Genomic DNA, 19,328 nt, shown 5'->3' on the forward strand with positions numbered 1-19,328 from the left:
TGGTGTTACATTTGACCCTGAGCTGAGCTCCCTACCTCATATTTGTGCCATCACTAAGACTGTCTATTTTCACCTCCATAACACCGCCTGACTTCGTCCCTGTCTCAGCTCATGTGCTGCTGAAACCCTCATTCATGCCTTTATTACCTTTAAACTTGACTATTCCAACACACTCCTGGATGATCTCCTACATTCTACCCTTTGTAAACTTGAGGTCATCCAAATCTCTGCTGGCCATGTCTTAACTCGTACTAAGTCATGTTCCCCTATCACCCCTGTGCTCGCTGACCTACATTGACCCCTGGCCAAGCAGCAGCTTGATTTTAAAATTCTCATCCTTGTTTTCAAATTCCTCCATGGCCTGGCTCCTTGCATTTCTCCATCTTAGAAAGTTTGTTGTTTAGATGATTGATTAAATTTAGAAGCTGGTAATATCAGTTTTCAGGTCATTTCCTCAAAGGTAAAACTTTAGGGTTCAGTTATGCTGCCACTTTGCCACCAGGTTTCGAATTTACAGCAATGCAAAAGTGACAGTATATTGCTGGATCAACTCCCAACCTGATTGTGGAGGTGAGCAGTAAGAGAATCTTCTTCTTTGGCCTCCTTATCTCGAGAGACAATGGGTAAGCGCCTGGAGGTGGTCAGTGGTGTGTGGAGCAGCGCCTGGAGTGGCTATAACGGCCAATTCTAGAGTGACAGGCTCTTCCACAGGTGCTGCAGAAAAATTTGTTTGTCGGGGCTGTTACACAGTTGGCTCTCCCCTTGCCCCTCTGTCTTTTTTCCTGCCAACTGTTAAGTCTCTTCGACTCGCCACGCTTTAGCCCTGCCTTTATGGCTGCCCGCCAGCTCTGGCGAACGCTGGCAACTGACTCCCATGACTTGTGATCAATGTCGCAGGACTTCATGTCGCGTTTGCAGACGTCTTTAAAGCGGAGACATGGACGGCCGGTGGGTCTGATACCAGTGGCGAGCTCGCTGTACAATGTGTCTTTGGGGATCCTGCCATCTTCCATGCGGCTCACATGACCAAGCCATCTCAAGCGCCGCTGACTCAGTAGTGTGTATAAGCTGGGGATGTTGGCCGCCTCGAGGACTTCTGTGTTGGAGATACGGTCCTGCCACCTGATGCCAAGTATTCTGCGGAGGCAGCGAAGATGGAATGAATTGAGACGTCGCTCTTGACTGACATACGTTGTCCAGGCCTCGCTGCCATAGAGCAAGGTACTGAGGACACAGGCCTGATATACTCGGACTTTTGTGTTCCGTGTCAGTGCGCCATTTTCCCACACTCTCTTGGCCAGTCTGGACATAGCAGTGGAAGCCTTTCCCATGCACTTGTTGATTTCTGCATCTAGAGACAGGTTACTGGTGATAGTTGAGCCTAGGTAGGATGAACTCTTGAACCACTTCCAGAGTGTGGTCGCCAGTATTGATGGATGGAGCATTTCTGACGTCCTGCCCCATGATGTTCGTTTTCTTGAGGCTGATGGTTAGGCCAAATTCATTGCAGGCAGCTGCAAACCTGTCGATGAAACTCTGCAGGCACTCTTTAGTGTGAGATGTTAATTCAGCATCGTCAGCAAAGAGGAGTTCCCTGATGAGGACTTTCCGTACTTTGGACTTCGCTCTTAGACGGGCAAGGTTGAACAACCTGCCCCCTGATCTTGTGTGGAGGAAAATTCCTTCTTCAGAGGACTTGAACGCATGTGAAAGCAGCAGAGAGAAGAAAATCCCAAAAAGTGTGGGTGCAAGAACACAGCCCTGTTTCACGCCACTCAGGATAGGAAAATGGTCTGATGAGGAGCCACCATGTTGAATTGTGCCTTTCATATTGTCATGGAATGAGGTGATGATACTTAGTAGCTTTGGTGGACATCCAATCTTTTCTAGTAATCTGAAGAGACCACGTCTGCTGATGAGGTCAAAGGCTTTGGTGAGATCAATGAAAGCAATGTAGAGGAGCATCTGTTGTTCACGGCATTTCTCCTGTATCTGACGAAGGGAGAACAGCATGTCAACGGTCGATCTCTCTGCACGAAAGCCACACTGTGCCTCAGGGTAGACACGCTCGGCCAGCTTCTGGAGCCTGTTTAAAGCGACTCGAGCAAAGACTTTCCCCACTATGCTGAGCAGGGAGATTCCACGGTAGTTGTTGCAGTCACCGCGGTCACCTTTGTTTTTATAGAGGGTGATGATATTGGCATCGCGCATGTCCTGAGGTACTGCTCCCTCGTCCCAGCACAGGCATAGCAGTTCATGTAGTGCTGAGAGTATAGCAGGCTTGGCACTCTTGATTATTTCAGGGGTAATGCTGTCCTTCCCAGGGGCTTTTCCGCTGGCTAGAGAATCAATGGCATCACTGAGTTCCGATTTTGTTGGCTGTATGTCCAGCTCATCCATGACTGGTAGAGGCTGGGCTGCATTGAGGGCGGTCTCAGTGACAACATTCTCCCTGGAGTACAGTTCCAGGTAGTGCTGAACCCAGCGGTCCATTTGTTTGCGTTTGTCAGTGATTGTGTCCCCTGATTTAGATTTGAGGGGGGCGATCTTCTTGATGGTTGGCCCAAGAGCTCTCTTAATGCCATCATACATTCCTCTGATGTTTCCGGTGTCTGAGGCCAGCTGAATATGACTGCATAGGTGTTGCCAGTAGTCGTTTCGCTTCGGCAGCACATATACTAAAATTGGAACGATACAGAGAAGTAAGAGAATACTGGCAGCATAACTCAAGTGGGATATCAAGCCAGATTTACAAAATACTCAGGGTATTCTTTGCACATTTAACAAGAGATTATTCAACATATTTTGAGGAATAGATGCTCCCACCTGCCTGAACTCTTGAAACATTTAAAGTTTGCCCGTCAGTTGGGAAACTCTGTACGTGCCCGTAAGCATATATGTGACGAGCTCTCTCTTGAATCCGAGAGCCTAAATCTGAGCCACGTTATATAAACAAGATGTTACTGCACTGCTGAAAATAATGTTTCTTTCCAAAAGAAAAATGGGCAAATTGGGCTCAAACATTTGAGAATATTATGGAAAGAGCCCCAGTTTATCTGTCAGACTAATGTTGCTTATGTCATTGTGTCATAGAATGATAGAATCTTACAGCACCATTGTGCCTGTGCATTGGTATGTTGGCCTTCATAGCAAGAGTATTCAAGTACAGGAGCAGGGATATCTTGTTGTAATTATACAGGGCCTTGGTGAGGCCACACCTGGAATATTGTGTGCGGTTTTGGTCTCCTTATCTGAGGAAGGATGTTCTTGCTATGGAGGGAGTGCAGCGAAGGTTTACCAGACTGATTCCTGGGATGGCGGGACTAACGTATGAGGAGAGATTGAGTCGGTTGGGATTATATTCGCTGGAGTTCAGAAGAGTGAGGGGGGATCTCATAGAAACCTATAAAATTCTAACAGGACTTGACAGGGTAGATGCAGGAAGGATGTTCCCGAATGTGGGGGAGTCCAGAACCAGGGGTCATAGTCCAAGGATACGGGGTAAATCTTTCAGGACTGAGATGAGGAGAAATTTCTTCACCCAGAGAGTAGTGAGCCTGTGGAATTCGTTACCACAGAAAGCAGTTGAGGCCAAAACATTGTATGTTTTTAAAAAGGAGTTAGATATAGCTCTTGGGTCTAAAGGGATCAAAGGGCAAAAGCGGGTACAGGCTACTGAGTTGGATGATCAGCCATGATCATAATGAATGGCGGAGCAGGCTCGAAGGACCAAATGGCCTCTTCCTGCTCTTATTTTCTATGTTTCTATGTTCCAGAGAGCTATCCAATTAACCCCATTTCTGTGCTTTTCTGCATATCCCTGCGGTTCTCTCCCTTTTAAGCATTTATTCAATTCCCTTGTTACCACCAGGTGAGAAAGGGGTCTAGGGGTTCCCTCTCAGCCTTTGCCTGGTTTAACAGTTACAGGGTTTAATTTTTATAAAACGCTGAGTTTTTAGCTCCTCCTCAGTAAATCCTTGTTCACTGCTCTCCAATTGTAAGGCACAGAAATCAACCAGACAGGTTTTCTTAGATTTGAACAAGAAAGGTGGAAGTTTATTAACCTTAAAACTCTAATTCCGTTAAAAGGACTATGAATACGTGACAATGCTAACATGCATATACAATAAACACATGCAGACAGTGACAGAAAAGTAGAAAGAATAAAGGGGAAACGTTTGAGGCAATAGCTGAGATTTATTTATGGTTCTTTGAGTTTGATGTAGAGTTTTTGATTGCCAGTAAGTCTTGCTGTTTCGTTGGGGCCCAGTGCACGCTTTAAAACCTGTTTCAATGTAGGAGTCTTTTCTGTCTTGAGGTTTGAGTGACTTCAGTGGATCTGGAGATTCGTGAGAGAGAGAGAGAGCTTGCCAGGAGAGAGGCTGTCTTCTTCCAATTTCAGTTGCAATCTGACCCAAAACTGTCCTGTGAGCAGTTCAAAACCAAACCTGGGCCAGCAGGTTAGTCATGTGACTAGTTGTCTTTTTAACAAACTCTTGCATTTGTGGATTCTCCATCTTAGTAGACACCCTGGAATTCTGGCTTTCTTACATATTCAATGTCTGGTGATCAAAGTCCATTTGGGTTAATTGGATCAGGGAGCAGTTCTTTTGTCTCCAGGCACTGTCTCTTCGTATGCAAATGTCTTCCAGCCACGGCTGATCTCTTTAAACAAGTCATCTCTTCACTCCAGCAACAGTGTAAAATCAATGTTCATATGATGAAATTAATATACCTAATTCGTGGCAGGTGGGGTCTTCATGATACCCTTTTGAAAGTGACTATTGAATCTGCCTCCACCGCCTTTTCAGGCAATGTTCTAAAAAAAAAATCGCCTCAGCTCTGCACTAACAGTACTTGGACATCAAGAAAGAAAAGTGGTTACCACTGGGCGGATACTGCCAACTGTCCATCAGTCCTTACAGTATTCAGGGTGCAGAAGATAATCTGATTACAGACGAAAGTGGGACACCCAGAGCTCAAAGCAAAAGCTGAATATGGATCCATAATCAGTTTTTCCTGATACTCTGGTCTTGTCAGCTGTTGAAGAGTTTCCCACAGATTTATTAGGATTATAAATATTGCATTTAACCATGATGTCGATGTTGATTTGATAGTACTGATGTCTGACAGCAGTTGTTTTAAGCCCCACTCATTCCAATTTAACTCTAAAGATACCACTGTTGCAACAGATTTGATAACAGATTGATTAAATCAGAAGGAATGGAACCAATAAAGGTTAGAGGAGAATATCTTCAATACTGAGTCTAAGGAGGCAAAGAAGTAATGCTTCAAAATTGTAGCTTACACAACGAAGATTGATATTGCCTCTAATACCTAGAGAAGCCATCAGTCAGTGCACTGCTGAGACATGGGATTTCCATGGCAACCCCTCAGCTTTCCACTCCATCAGTAAATGCTGGGATATAGCAATCCTTGAACAACATAATAACCACAGGACAGACTTTTTTTTTGCTTTTCTACATTCAAAAGGGCATTTTTTATGGATTTCATTCCACTAATAGACCAAAGCAGTCAGTAGGTTTCCAGTATACGTGATCTGTAAAGGCCTGTGGAACAAGCCAGAGGAACACTGACTCTTCAACATTCAAATTCTTGAAACCTTTCAAAAACATTATCTTCAGTACACATTCCAAAACAAATTGCCTTCTGGACCTGCAAGTTCCCCTCCAAGCCATATACCATCCTGACTTGGAACTTATCGCTGTTCCTTCACTGTCGCTGGGTCAGTATCCTGGCACTCCCTTCCTAATAGCACTGTAGGAATACTTTCATCCCTAAGACTGTAGCGGTTCAAGAAGGCAACTCACCACCACCTACTCAAGGGCAATTAGGGATGGGCAATAAATGCTGGCCTAGCCGTCAATGCCCAAATCCGTGAAAAAATAAAAAAAAACAGGCAAAACTCCAGAAATTTTGATTTAACTTGTAGGTAAATCAGGTTTAATCTAGTATCTCCAATGCAGAATATTTCAATATTTCTTGAATCGTTCACAACTGATAATCCGTTGTGACATGTCCTTCTTTACTGATTGCTATTTATGACAGGCATCATATTGCACTGTCTTATTGAAAGTTTAATTGAAATGCCAAGAAATCCATCTTTATTTGAAAACCCTAAGGGTGAAACACTAGGCTGGTTCTAAGTGTCTTGTATCTAATTAAATGTCACATTCTATATATAAAAAATAATCCACCTGACCTTAGACCTGATTTTATTTTTTGATATATTGTTTTTATACCACTGGTACTCTTTCTTGCATATAATTTCCATAATTATTTTTCACATTTTTGTTCCTGGGTTCCGATTGCTGCATGATGGTGTCAGCCTTGGTTCAATGATAGCACTCTCAACTCTGAATCAAAGGCTTGACCACATAATCGAGGCTGTCGCTTCAGTGTAGTAGTATGCGAGTGCTGTCTTTTGGATGAGATGTTAAATCGGAACCCCTCTGCCACCTCAAGTGGATGTAAAAGATCTCATGGCATTATTGGAAGATGACCTGTGAGTTCTGTCCAGTGTCCTTGCCAATAGTTATCCCTTAACCAACATCACTAAAATAGATTGTTTGGCCATGTGTCTCATTGCTGTTTGTGGGACTTTACAGTACATAAATTGACTGCCATTTTCCTTACCTTATGATAGTTATTACATTTTAAGAGTACCTGATCGGCTGTGAAGCACTTTGGGATGTCCTCGGTTCTGAAGGGCACTATATAAATGTAAACTTTTTTTTCTTAAACTCCTATTGCGATTTGGAGTACTGTATTTTCTTCTTCATTGAGAGTACTTTATATACTTACCTTACCTCTACTTTGAGGAAGGAAAGAACTAGCATTCCTACTGCAACATACTTTTCCCTGACTAATAAGGAGACTGTAATCCTCCTAGTGGAAGGAGACCATGCAGAGAAAACAGCTCTGTTGGAAAACAAAAGAAAACTTAACATATGATAGAGAGGTTTCTAATAGGTTTTCACGAACCCACGTGCGACAAAAATAAGAAATTAAAATGTAACCAATAACTATAGTGATAGCTGGGTTCATTAGAGAGCTTTTTGTTCATTTCTAATCGGACAGTCAGAAAAGTAAAAAAGCTATTTGCCACAATAGATTCAAAATGAAATCAAATTTTTCAATATCGCTCCCCCCATCATTTCCTTCTCTTTCCCTCTCTTCCCCATTCCCACAAAGACATTGACTTTCTCCTGATACCTCACCCAGTTAAGCTGCTCTCCATTTATAATTCTGAGACTTCCTTCCTCTGTTTCAATTCTTTGGGAGGCAGTATATTTATCCACTGAATGATTAGAGGACTTTTGAAAGGCATTTAAATGTGATCACATTTTAAGATGACCTGAGGTGTTTTGGTTCAGTGAAAGTAACGGGTTTTCTTTGAATATCAATGTGCTTTCTCCAGGAAATGCAAGGGTTACATAAACTTGTTGAACAGAGAAAAGAGTTTTTTTTTTCTCCCGGCACAGTTGTAACTTTAATTAAAAAAATACCCCTTGCAGGATTGTAAATATAAAGTTACAAAAAGTCCTTTCAGTGTGTTTCTTTTTAAAATCTATCAACTTGTTGGTAAGGATTTTAATGAAGGAATTATTCAGAGCACAGTTCATTCCTCTGGCAGATAGCTGAGGACAGATGCTGCCCTCCTTTGATGTTTTCTGTCAGTGTTAGAGGAGATGATCAGGTCCTCTGGGTTTCACCAAAGTACAAGCTTTCTGTCAGACCACATCTGTTTCATGGCTTCAAATACAGGTGTAAATGTATCTCTGTATTAAGCGCTTCCAAACGAAAAGGGCTGATCAATGTAATCCCTTCAGGAAGGCTAGTAATGATAACCATGCAGTAGAATTGTGCCTACTTGATGGAACATTTAACAGACAATTATTGTTAAGTAATTTGAGTTGTCACTACTCATCTGAAAGACAATGGTAAATAACAACTTGCAAAAAGCAACTGAAGTTGAAGACAAACACCAAAGGCTTTTAGCTGAAGATAGCAACTGTTAAGAGTGTGCACTATATACCTCTCCATTTGCAATGTAGTTTGAAATAGATTTTGGATTGGAACTTAGCTGTAGTGTACTTCCCCATAGAACCAATACATTGGCGTGATATGTTGGAACATTCCAAATGAAATAACAAGGATTGAGAGGCATAGCTAATATTACAGTGGTTTTAAGTGATTTCTTCAGGATGTGGAAGGACTAACTCACGGTGTTTCCTTGCGCAAACCTATCTGCAAGGATTTGACCTTCCCATCTTCTTCTGCAAATAAAGGGCTTCATATTGATAAGCTTCAATGATGGTGTGAGGGAGAGTTACTGAGCTACTGTGATGAAGATCCCACAGTGAATGCCATTGTTGTCAGTGCACTCAATTCTTTGCAGGATAAAATTAGTGTATTTAGATTAGAATATTTCAACACTAAACAAATGGATGTACAGGTGCGTAGTTAATATTAATAGTACTTAAATTAATAGTGATTAGCTTTTTCTCTGTTAGTATGACCCATTGAAATTATTTGAGACAGAGCAGCCAAGGCAGCCTGTTACTGATGACAGTTCTCCACAGCAGCCCAATTAAGAATTAATGAAACTTATGAGATGGCTTAGAATAGCAGGCTCAGCTTTTCACATTGTAATGAGGGTGATCCTGGACCTGACCAAAATTCAATATAAAGAAGGCCACCTCATCTGTGATCCATAAATATAGACCAGCTGTGTGTCTTTGTGATTTCTTGGAAAGCTGTACCTTTAAACAAACAGAAGCAGCATTTCATTCCAACGTTAGTTGTTCTTACACTGTGTTAAAGCGCATGCTAGTGGTGGCAGCTCTTGACACATGCGTCTTTCAGTCAGCTGCAGCCCATAGGCAAATATGCCAGAATTTACTAACATTATTTTTTAATATATCAAATGAAATGATGGCATCAAAAAAGCTGTTTTTGTGTAGTGCTGTACTGCATTTAAAAAAATTATTTATTATAAAGATAAATTATACTACATGAGTAATTACTTTTATTGAAATATATAATGCTGTTTGATGGAAAGAATTCATTAATTTTGGCTGTACTCTGATTTATTTTAATGGTATTTTAGGGTAGAATTAATTCAGGGTTGATCTGATTTGAAATAGGTGCTAATATTACAGTGGTTTTAAGTGGTGCACAGTGTTGTTATGAAGGTCTTGTATCTCAATGAGCATGTGACCACTATGTCCATTTCCTATGCTTGGTTCATTTGTATCATTAGCTAGCATATCCCTCGTGTATTAACGGAAGCTCAGCCACACCAATTGGCTCGGCTCCCAGCTGCTGTCATTTTGCCTGGAACATAAAGGCATGAATGTGCTCAAGAAGTGTAGCTGGATGCCGGAGTACCAAATCTCTGTTGGGAGAGTGGGATCTCACTGGAGGACAGCTGCATGTCACAATGTCAAGACAGGTTTAATCAGATTGTCAACAAAGCTAACTAATAACTGTAGCTTGGCAATGTGAGGACAGAGGCAGCATGTCCATCGTCTTTTTCAGTATTTCAAAACCTGTAGGCACAGGTTTTCCCAGAAGGCCCAGAGGGTAAAACAAGCGATCAGAAAAACAAAATCTCTGTTTGAAAAGTGTTCTTACTTAGTCATGAGTGAATGGAAGGTCACAGACCCCACGCACGGTCAACTACGGTCCAAAGCAGGGTTATGTTTGTTGTACGTAAAGGATTGAGGAACCCTTATCTGAATAGTTGCATGTGAGCATGCTCTGCCAGCAATACCAGGAATTCCATTATTGGCAGAGGTGCGGAGCAGGTTACCAGACAAGTCAGCACATGTTGAAGAAGATAAGTTGACAGTATAGGAACCATATTTAAGGTAGATAATTAATATTTTGGATTTGGAGCACTGGGCTCCGAGTAACTCAGTGAATGTGAGACTGAACAATGTTTCAGGCTGAATCTATATACCAGCTGATCTTGTCCAGGGACATAGCATTGGTCCCGGGTGAGAACAGACTCAGCTTCAGTCATGATGGACAGTGACACTCACTGTCTAAGTATATGGGTAAAGAAAATCAGAACATCAGAAAAGGAATGAAAAAAGGAACATCTGATTTAAAGAAAGACTTGCATTTATGCAGTGCCTTTCATGACCTTAGGACATCCCAAAGCGTTTTATAGCCTATGAAGTATTTTTAATAAAAAGTGTAGTCGTTGCTGTAATGTAGAAACACAGCAGCCAATTTGCACACAGCAAGCTCCCACAACAGTAATGTGAAAATCTGTTTTAGTCATGTTGGTTGAGAGATAAATATAGGCCAGGGCACTGGTTATAACTTCCCTGCTCTTTTACATTCACCTGCGAGGGTAGATGACGCTTCGGTATAAGTCCCATTTGAAAGACAGCACATCCAACAGTGCAGCACTCTCTCAGTACTGCACTGGAGTGTCAACCTGGGTTATGAGCTCTCGAGCAGGATTTGAAACCTCAATCTTCTGACTCAAAGGCATGACTGCTACCAACTGAGCAAAAGTTGCAATTGAGAAAGCCACAATTTGGTTCTGATTGGTTTTGTGAGTGAATTATACTATTTTGGGTGAGGATAACCACCTGCCACATGGTATCATTATTTCATTTCATATTTCAAAATGACCGTGTCCCAGATTCTAATATTGATCGTAAATATTTAGATCTTGGCTCATATTAATGTACACAAACTTATAGTCATTGGACCAGACTTTGTGGTCAGCGGTAAGCGGATGCCAGCAGCTATTCATTACACTGACACTTGCCCACAGACTTTCTGTGGGGTTTTGCATTGGAACTTGCTACAATTAGGAAGCCATTTTGATGCAGCGCCCTTTTATATGTGTGAGCAGGGCAAGCAACTGCATACCTCCTTACCCAATCAGATTGAAGAAATCTTATTGAGGTATGCAACCTCTGAACCAGGAAGTGGCATTTAGAGTCGTTAATTTGATGTCGAGTAATATACAGAAAGCAAAATAAAGAGAGGGAAAGAACAATGGAAGTAAAAGAGAGATAGAAAAGAGGCAGAAAGAAAAAAAAACGTAATTTTTTAAAAAATCTCCAGCAACAATTACAATCTGAAGGAATGAGACTCCACACTTGTCCATGTTTATTTTCAGTGCCAAACAGGTTGTTTGGCAGTAATTAAGACTTAGCACACTATTTAAAATTCACTTAACATTATAGGGCAAGCCCTAAATTTTACTGATGTGTTTAGTGGGTAACTATTGTATAAGTACAGAAACTTCATGCTGTTGCATGTATTTGAACACTGAGCCTCTTGGCAAGATATTGGTATTGTGCAGCTTGCAGAGGAGTTGGGCAACTCGGACAGCAACTTCCTAATTTCCAGGTTTAACTGTGCTTGTGCAGTCACTGGACATTGCTGTCTGATTTGCACTTTAATCGTGGCTAGCGCTAATAGCCTCATTTTTTTTTTGTAACCACAACATACGAATTAGGAGCAGGAATAGGCTGCTCGGCCCCTCGAGCCTGCTCCACCATTCAATAAGATCAATTAAATAAAAACAAGCTGGACATGTATGGTTGTTAGTTAATGTGGTTGTCAATGGGACACTGATTTTGAAGAGACCTGAAAGGAGGTCTATTGCCCATTGCATCTGCATATTTGATTTGCATGTTCACAATGTGGCATTTGTATTTTTGGTTTGCTACAGATTCTGCCCTGTCCCAACTGTAAGTTACAGATATGCCTGATATCCTGATATATTTGAATGGAAGTTATCTGTAACTTTTGGCTGCTTTGCTTGGTAAAGGGTTAACTGAGGCACTACATTGGTGGGGGGGGGGGGAGGAACAGAAGATGCTGACATTCCTGTTTGGCTCCTGAGATCGGTCCACAGAAATAGCTACTGAGAAGCTTGCAGAATGTTCATCTAATTAGCAAGTAACATTGAAATTTACTGTGGAATTGGCATGAAATTATTTGTTACAAATAGACCCATGTGAAGTGGCTTAAGCTTCCCAGCTGTGGAATCAGGAGCTTGAGTCTGATGAGCTGGTAGTGGAAGGATTGCCTTCTGACTTTAAATGGTATTGTAATTGGCAAACAGAATTTAGATTGAAGTACTTCACAAAGACATCTCAGGGAGACAGTGCAGAGTGGCATGGATACTTTTCTTTTTCGTGTAAATAATGACTGAGTGGAATCAGAGTTCAAAAGAGTGATTGATGAGGTTCTGCTGCTGATGGGGGTCATTCATTGGAGAATTGGGGCTTCAATGCTATAGTTCTTTCACCAGCCTGCCCCAGGTCTACTGCCGATCACCAGCCGCACTCGGAGTAAAACATTACAATTTTGGCACTATAGTGCGGTATTCTTTAGCTTTGGGACTGGACTACAAACAGTCCTTTCAGTTCATTTCTTTGTTCCTCTGATTGTGGCTTTTTTAGCCATATATGGAGAAAGCTTTAAACCAATGAGCTAGGACATTGATAACATATGTATCACATAATAATCTTAAACAAGTCCTGACTTTATTTGGAACAAAACTGTTCACTGGTGCAGAATAGTGTTGTTTTCATGAAAAACTATCACATAGGTTAAAAGAAAGTTAATACTTTACTGTCATTCAAAACACAGGAACATTTTGCTTTCTAAATTTTGCCTGGGAATTATCATTAGTGATATTGTTTTTGATTCCTTAACAAGCTCATGTCAAATTCCTCTATCCGCTAATTTGTCAGAGGCTTAGGCCATTTATTCCAAATGGATTAATACCCCTGTTGAAACAGTAGAGAGAGGATTTTGAGCAATCTTCTTAATCATTTGTACTGTAACATCACTCAGAGTCATTTCTAATATTTTTATTTTCTTGGTTTATATGAGATTTTAAGTAGAAATTTTTTTAGATTGTATCGTGTGCTAACAGACCAATTTTCATTGTAAACCTTGAAGGACTGTGATTAGTAAATTGCTGACTTACTGCGAGTACCAGCCCTATAAAGCAAAACTACCCCTGTATAAAAATAATTTCAATAAATTAATCAACTATATTTATTTTAACAAGGCAGGACAAGTGCATTGTTAATTCAGTCCCACTTCTCTACAGGTCACAGCAAATCAATAAATTTTCCCACTTACCAAAACAGCCAATTAGATACTCTATTTGTCCCCAGAATAAAGCATACCAAACAGGTTTCTTTAATAAACAACAAAATTATCCATTTATTATAAAACAGTCATAACCAATAATGAAGTAAATATATACATGGATTGAAATATTAAAACCCTGTGTTTAAATATATATCCTAGCCCTTTTGCGCACGCACATATATGCAAAAACCGGTTAACCAGGAAAAAAGGGATTTTTGTTTACAGCTGTTTCAAAGGAATAAAAAAAAGACTGCAATGATCTGGAAGGAAGTTCTTTGGTTTGGCAAGGTGTCCCAAAGTCAAATAGTTGCATGTCACTCGAAGTCTTTCCAGGCCAGGTGATGAACAGTCTGGTGTTGGGTTGGCTTTCAAAGAAATTCAACTGCAGAAGGCTTCACATAGGTCTTCCATCAGGGGTATAGCAACAGGTGTCAGTTCTCACATTCGATGCAAAATTCAGGGTTTCTTCAAAAATGCAGGAGGCAACAGTACCACTTCATTCAAGCTTTTGTTTTTCAAGAGCAAGGATTCTTTGCAGAGAGGTAAGACTTTTCTAGTTCTTTGTCTGATCTCCTGGCAGGTCCAAATCAAATTCCAATTGCCTGCTTTTGTCCAAACCCACAGGCTTTTAAAGTTCACAAATGAAACTAAAATTTTCCAGATACAAGTCGTATGCTAAGTCATCAATTCTCTCTTGTCACACAAAGGATAGCTCTTAGGTCAAATGCCCTGCTGGTTTCCTTGAAATTACCTGGTTTCCAGTATTTGTTTACTGGTCAAAACTAGGAACCTCTTGTTGATCTTGTTTCTTTTTTTAAAAGCATCCATAAAGTTCAGCCATCTCCAGATGTTTCAATGTCCATGAAATATTTTTTTAGTTTAAAAAAAAATTCCCCCAAGTTTTAGCAAAAATTATGGACTCTGTGACACTTGTCACTAAGATTGTTAAGCACTTTGCTGTTAATGTCATTAGAATTTTAATATATCTGCAGTTGCTTTTAAATGTTTTTTAGTGATCTACTGTCCTGGCAGTTTACTCCATTTTAAGCCACTCTTCCACATATCTTCCTTGATTCTGGAAGGTGAGATGCTCAGGGGTTTGGATTGGTCTATGACCTTCTCCATTCTGCTCACTTATGAGGCAACTGGGACTGGAATTCAAGATTATAATAGCATTTACCTGTTAGCTGTTGTAATGTTTTGTGTGTTTCTCTGTATTAGCGGCTTGTTAAGAACTGATGGAACTTACTGAGTAAGGAAAGTTTCTTTCCAAAGTGATAGGTAGCTGGGTCTTGGAACACCCAACCTCTGGGCTGGGAGATGAGTGAGGGATGAATTGTTTAATTACTTGGCAGCATTTTAGAGAACATGATCTCAACCAGAAACGCGAAGTTTGAACAAGAGTCTTTTGAATTAAAACGGCAATGTATGACACAGATTGCACTATTTGAAATCATCAGTCTCTGACATAAACCATATACTTAAAGAAACTTAGGTCAGAAAATAAACTTAGGCCGGAATTTTATGCCCCCCCCCCCCAAAAAAGTGCAGGATGGTGGCCGGGGGTGGGGGGCATAAACTGGAGTGGGAGGCTCAGGGGGCCCTTTCCGACCCGCTCCCGCCTCCGCTGCCATTTTACGCGGCGGTGGCAGGAAATAGCCCACCCTCCCCAGGCCAATTAATGGCCACTTAAGGGCCTTTGCCCGCCTCCACGGGGATTTTACCCTTGGCTGGTCAGGTGGCCCAAGCCTGAGAAAAGCCTCCTGACAAAAGCAGGTGTCTCTCTGAGGGCCTGGGGGTGGTGTGCCCTCCTGATCAGGCATCCTGTGCCCGACGGAGGGCTGCCCCCGATGCCCCAACCACCTCCAACGTCCAGAACGTTCCTCGCCCCCCCCCCCCCCAGTCGACCCCCCTTGCCTCGCCGGGGCCTGACCCATCAGCCCCGGCAAGGCACCAAAAACCTAACTTTTCCCGGTGCCGCCCTTCCTCTTCTCGCGATGCTGGGTTGCAGTCCCAGCAGTGGCCACCACTCCTAGCGGCGCTGCTGGGACTAGGAGCTGCCGGCCCGCTGATTGGCTGGCAGCTCCATTAGGTGGGTTTCCTGCCTCAATGAGGTGGAAGTCCCGCCTCAGACCTATTAAGGGCCTTGGGACCGTAAAATCCGGACTGGCTCCCCAGGCCAGGCGGAGGCGGGATTGCCATCGACTTTTCGGTCAGTGAACGGCTCCCGGCTGACGAGGGTAAAATTATGCCCTTTTTAAAAAACTGGCATTTAAGTAATTTAAAAATGCAATTTGAACAAAGGTTACTTTTCTGCCTGTTTTCTTCCCTCCCCTCCTCTCCTGAACACGGTTTATTTTTACAAGCAGCAGCAGACCTCCGGTATTTTGCCCAAGTGGTCTTTCTTGATGTGAGAGTCTGGGCAGTGAGTGTGCGCTGGATGCTTGATCATGGTTGTCACAATCGAATTCAATCCTATCCTCACTCAATGTTGACACACACATACTTTCCAGCAGTGGATCAGGAGCAGAACCCTCAGTGTTCTTTGCCAAATATAAGGGGCCAGCAGACCTTAGTTAACTTGTCACAGTACAGGGATCAAACCTGGGACTCATGATTCATTTCCACATTGGTACTTAGCAACTGAGCCATCAAGGAGTGAAATTAAATTAGACCGAAGATGATGGCAGCTTTGAAAAATACTCTGGGTGTGCAGATTAAATTTATAAAATAATTTGTCAGCTTTATTAAGTTTGCATGCAGCCTGAAAGGTGCCCTACCTTAAAAGCTATTACAGACATTTAACGTGCAGTTTAACCTTGGTAATGCAGAATATAAATTAGAATGGTTTCCTCTTTTAAGTAATGGGGAGGTACTATAGTGAGTAATTAGTTTATGAAACCATTTTCAGCCAGGAAGCCTCAAAAGTATTACTGTCACTGAAGTGCGGGGTAGGGACAGTAAGCACTAAATGACTCCAATTCTTACGTGATGAATGACACCAGTCGGGGCTGCATGAACTCTTTTGAATCCAGTCACGTTCAGTAATGTAATCTCCAGATACTGTAATTTGCTACAGTACCAGACTGTTGGTCTACTGTTGGGAAAGTCCCTGTTCTAGGGAAGGGTTAAATGTCCTGTTATTTTCCCCCACTCACACTCTCCGAAACAGGTTAGAAAATTACAATTTAAATAGAAAGATGTAAGAGAGTCAAGAGTTTCTGTATTGAAATGTATGTTACATCAGTAATGGTAACCATGTCCACAGAAGGAACTAAACGTTTCTCGGCAACACTCTTCTTTCCAGTGAGACACAGTCTCCCCCTTCCAGCATCTTCAGTGCTCTCTTCCATTCTTTCTGTCAACTAACCATTCAAGTAGAAAAACTGAGACTCCAAAGCCACTTTGAAAAAAAATCTTGCAAGAAATATTTGACTTTGTCGTTACCAAACAAACCAACCAGCCAACTAACCAAAAAAGTTGTGATTTCAAAGGCTCAGTGGGGACATGATTCTTCTTTCAGGCATTTGTGGCTATGGATCTCATTTCACTTCTCTCGTGACCCATTGTTCATCTGTTTGTTTGTTCTTTCTTTCTTTCTGTTTGTGTACCCAGGCAGCCCATTGAGTAACTTCTTTGACGTAATTAAACAACTTTTTTCAGACGAGAAGAACAATGGGCAAGTAGCTCATCCACCAGCTACGCCAACCAAACATGGCACAAAACAGCAAGCAGAATGATTCTGATGCTATTGACTATGGTTCTAGAGGAGACTCTAAATTTCCATCTGAGAAAGAGAAGGCAAAGATGGTGCCAAGTATTGGGACACAGGACCAACCTTAAATCCATTTAGAATTAGTCCCATATTCTGAAAGGATGTAAATAACAGACTGCTTCAGTACAATGTCCATAGACAGATTTTGTATGGCGGAATGATTGTATATAACTGAGGATTAGCACGTGCAACCCCCTCTACAACATTTGTTTCCCTGTTTTTGCTGCTCTCGTTTTATGATGACCTGATTTATTTCCACTCTACTGCCAGGAATTGTCCAGAAAACTTGTTAAATCCCATCTGGTGAACCCAATGGCTGCGGACATTTGTCGAAGGAAAGGCAGCTGATATCTTGGTGCATGTGGGAACCTGGCGCCCTTTTGACGCTTAACACTTGACCAATCTGGAGCTGCTGCATCCCAGGAAAAGGAACGGAAATCCTGGGAGAGACTGACACCCTTCAGCAGCAGATTGTCCACCAGAGAGGGGATGTGGGGGGTGAATTGAACAGCACCACACAGCAACATAAGCTCTGGCAGCAACAGTGGACTTTTCTTTGTTGAAGCAGGACTTTGGTGAGACTGCTGCTGATGGGTAAGAGATCAAGGGGTCAGACAACACCGCAGCAATGAACTAAAGCACGTACAAGTGTAACAAACATGCCACCTTGTACCACCCCTACTTTCTGTATAGATTCTGTTTGTCTAGTTGTGACACCTTGTTTAGCTGTAGAACAAAACAGATTCAAACACTGTGTTGCCGGTTATAAGTTTGTCAGTATTATTTATTTTCAGGGTAATATATATGTGTATATACATATATTTTATTCATTTCACAAGGGCACCATGTTCGATTGAACCGTGTTGCTGGTTTACTATCATGGGGGTTTGACCACCCAATGCTGTAAAAGGCTACATTTATTGTGGACATTTTATTTTTTTTTCCCTTTTCTGATCTTATTTATTGAACCCCAGTAATTTATCAGCAGAACATCTAGATGTATGAATGTTGTCTTTCATTGTGAATGACTTATAGAGGCAACACTTACTGTATTAAAGGAAAAAAAATATTTTGTCCGATTTATCAGAGCTCTGTGAACAATATTAACTTATTCTGTCCCGATTCAAGGAACTTGTAGTATATGTTTAAAAACAAACAAACAGTACTTTAAGAATGTAGAATAGCAGTAGTGTCTGAAATGATTACCTTATATTGCTATTTGTTAGTTTCATATCAGTGTGCGTGTTCCACAGGTAAAATTATTGGACCAGTTCTTGTATATAAGTAAATCAACAATGGACTTTGAACCAGTGGAGGTTACTGTTATTGAATTTATCTTGTATAACTGTGTGCATGTCAGACATGGTTTTTTCTTTGCATGATGTTGCTGTAATTGTTCCCATAATGCGCTGTCCTCTTTCTTGCTCTCCTATGTGCACAAACTAATGCTTCCTTACACAGTACCTCTGCAAAATGGCTGGACTACAACATGGACGGTACAAGCAGGAAGGGGAAGAAATAAAGCAATACTTATATTGATGTCCTTCCTATTTTGTACTTTGGAAAAAAAAATACTTATTTAACAGACCAACTATCAAATGTACCCACTCCCCCCCAACCCCTCCCCCTTGTAATATAACTGTGAGCAACTTCAGTGCAGGATCAATAAATTCATTCAATTCCAATCATTTTGTGTTCTGGTATTTTGCTGACAGCCACTAGATGGCAGAATTACTTTATCGTATTGTGTATTCATCCAGGCAAAATAAATGTAGAGTTTCAGTATATCAAAACTGAAGAATGTTTACAGTGTCCAGAACTACAGTCTTAAACAGGTAGCACAAACACAATAATTCTGATCATTTGTAATTTTAGCAGGAAGACAAATTGCTACTGGGACTAAACATGGACTGAAGGTGAAATTACATTTTTTAAAATCCTAAACCTCAGCAGCACCAAGTCTAAAGTGCGGGGTTGTCCCTGGTAGAGATCTGGGACTGGTTACATATTATAAATAAACGGGTTTAATACTGCCTTGTAACTGTTTCTGGCAGATAATTTTGCACAACACAATGCTAGTTGAAAATGAGACTTATTTAATTAATTCATCTATCTGATTTATGGTTTGTCCAACAATTTACTCCTATCTTTAGGTTCCAAAGAGACAAGTTTTTTTCCCGTTCAGGTAGTTATACCGCACAATGAAGACTGCTTTCAGCTTTGCAGCCACACAAGTTATGCAACTCAAGGGCAAAGCTGGCCGAATTAAACATGGGCATGTGGTGTGAGTTCAGCTCCGGGAGGTATTGCTTCAGCCTTATGGCCTCCACAGTGTAACTGTAACTAGTGAGAAGCAACAGTGAAGAGGTTTCCTGGCAGGCCTATA

General features: G+C 41.4%; 1 protein-coding gene across 4 annotated transcripts in view; it reads left to right on the forward strand.

Annotated features, from left to right (window-relative positions):
• Nucleotides 1-18,525, forward strand: part of LOC137377319 (serine/threonine-protein kinase BRSK2) — a 636,447-nt gene extending 617,922 nt beyond the window's left edge. For all 4 annotated transcript variants that reach the window (XM_068046888.1, XM_068046887.1, XM_068046889.1 and 1 more), the window contains one exon: nt 17,213-18,525. In XM_068046888.1, coding sequence (XP_067902989.1) covers nt 17,213-17,235 — 23 coding nt within the window. In that variant the 3' untranslated portion in view covers nt 17,236-18,525. The remainder of the gene's footprint in view (nt 1-17,212) is intronic.
• Nucleotides 18,526-19,328: the final 803 nt, after the last annotated feature.

This window comes from Heterodontus francisci, chromosome 14, assembly GCF_036365525.1.
Source record: "Heterodontus francisci isolate sHetFra1 chromosome 14, sHetFra1.hap1, whole genome shotgun sequence".
NCBI lineage: Eukaryota > Metazoa > Chordata > Chondrichthyes > Heterodontiformes > Heterodontidae > Heterodontus > Heterodontus francisci.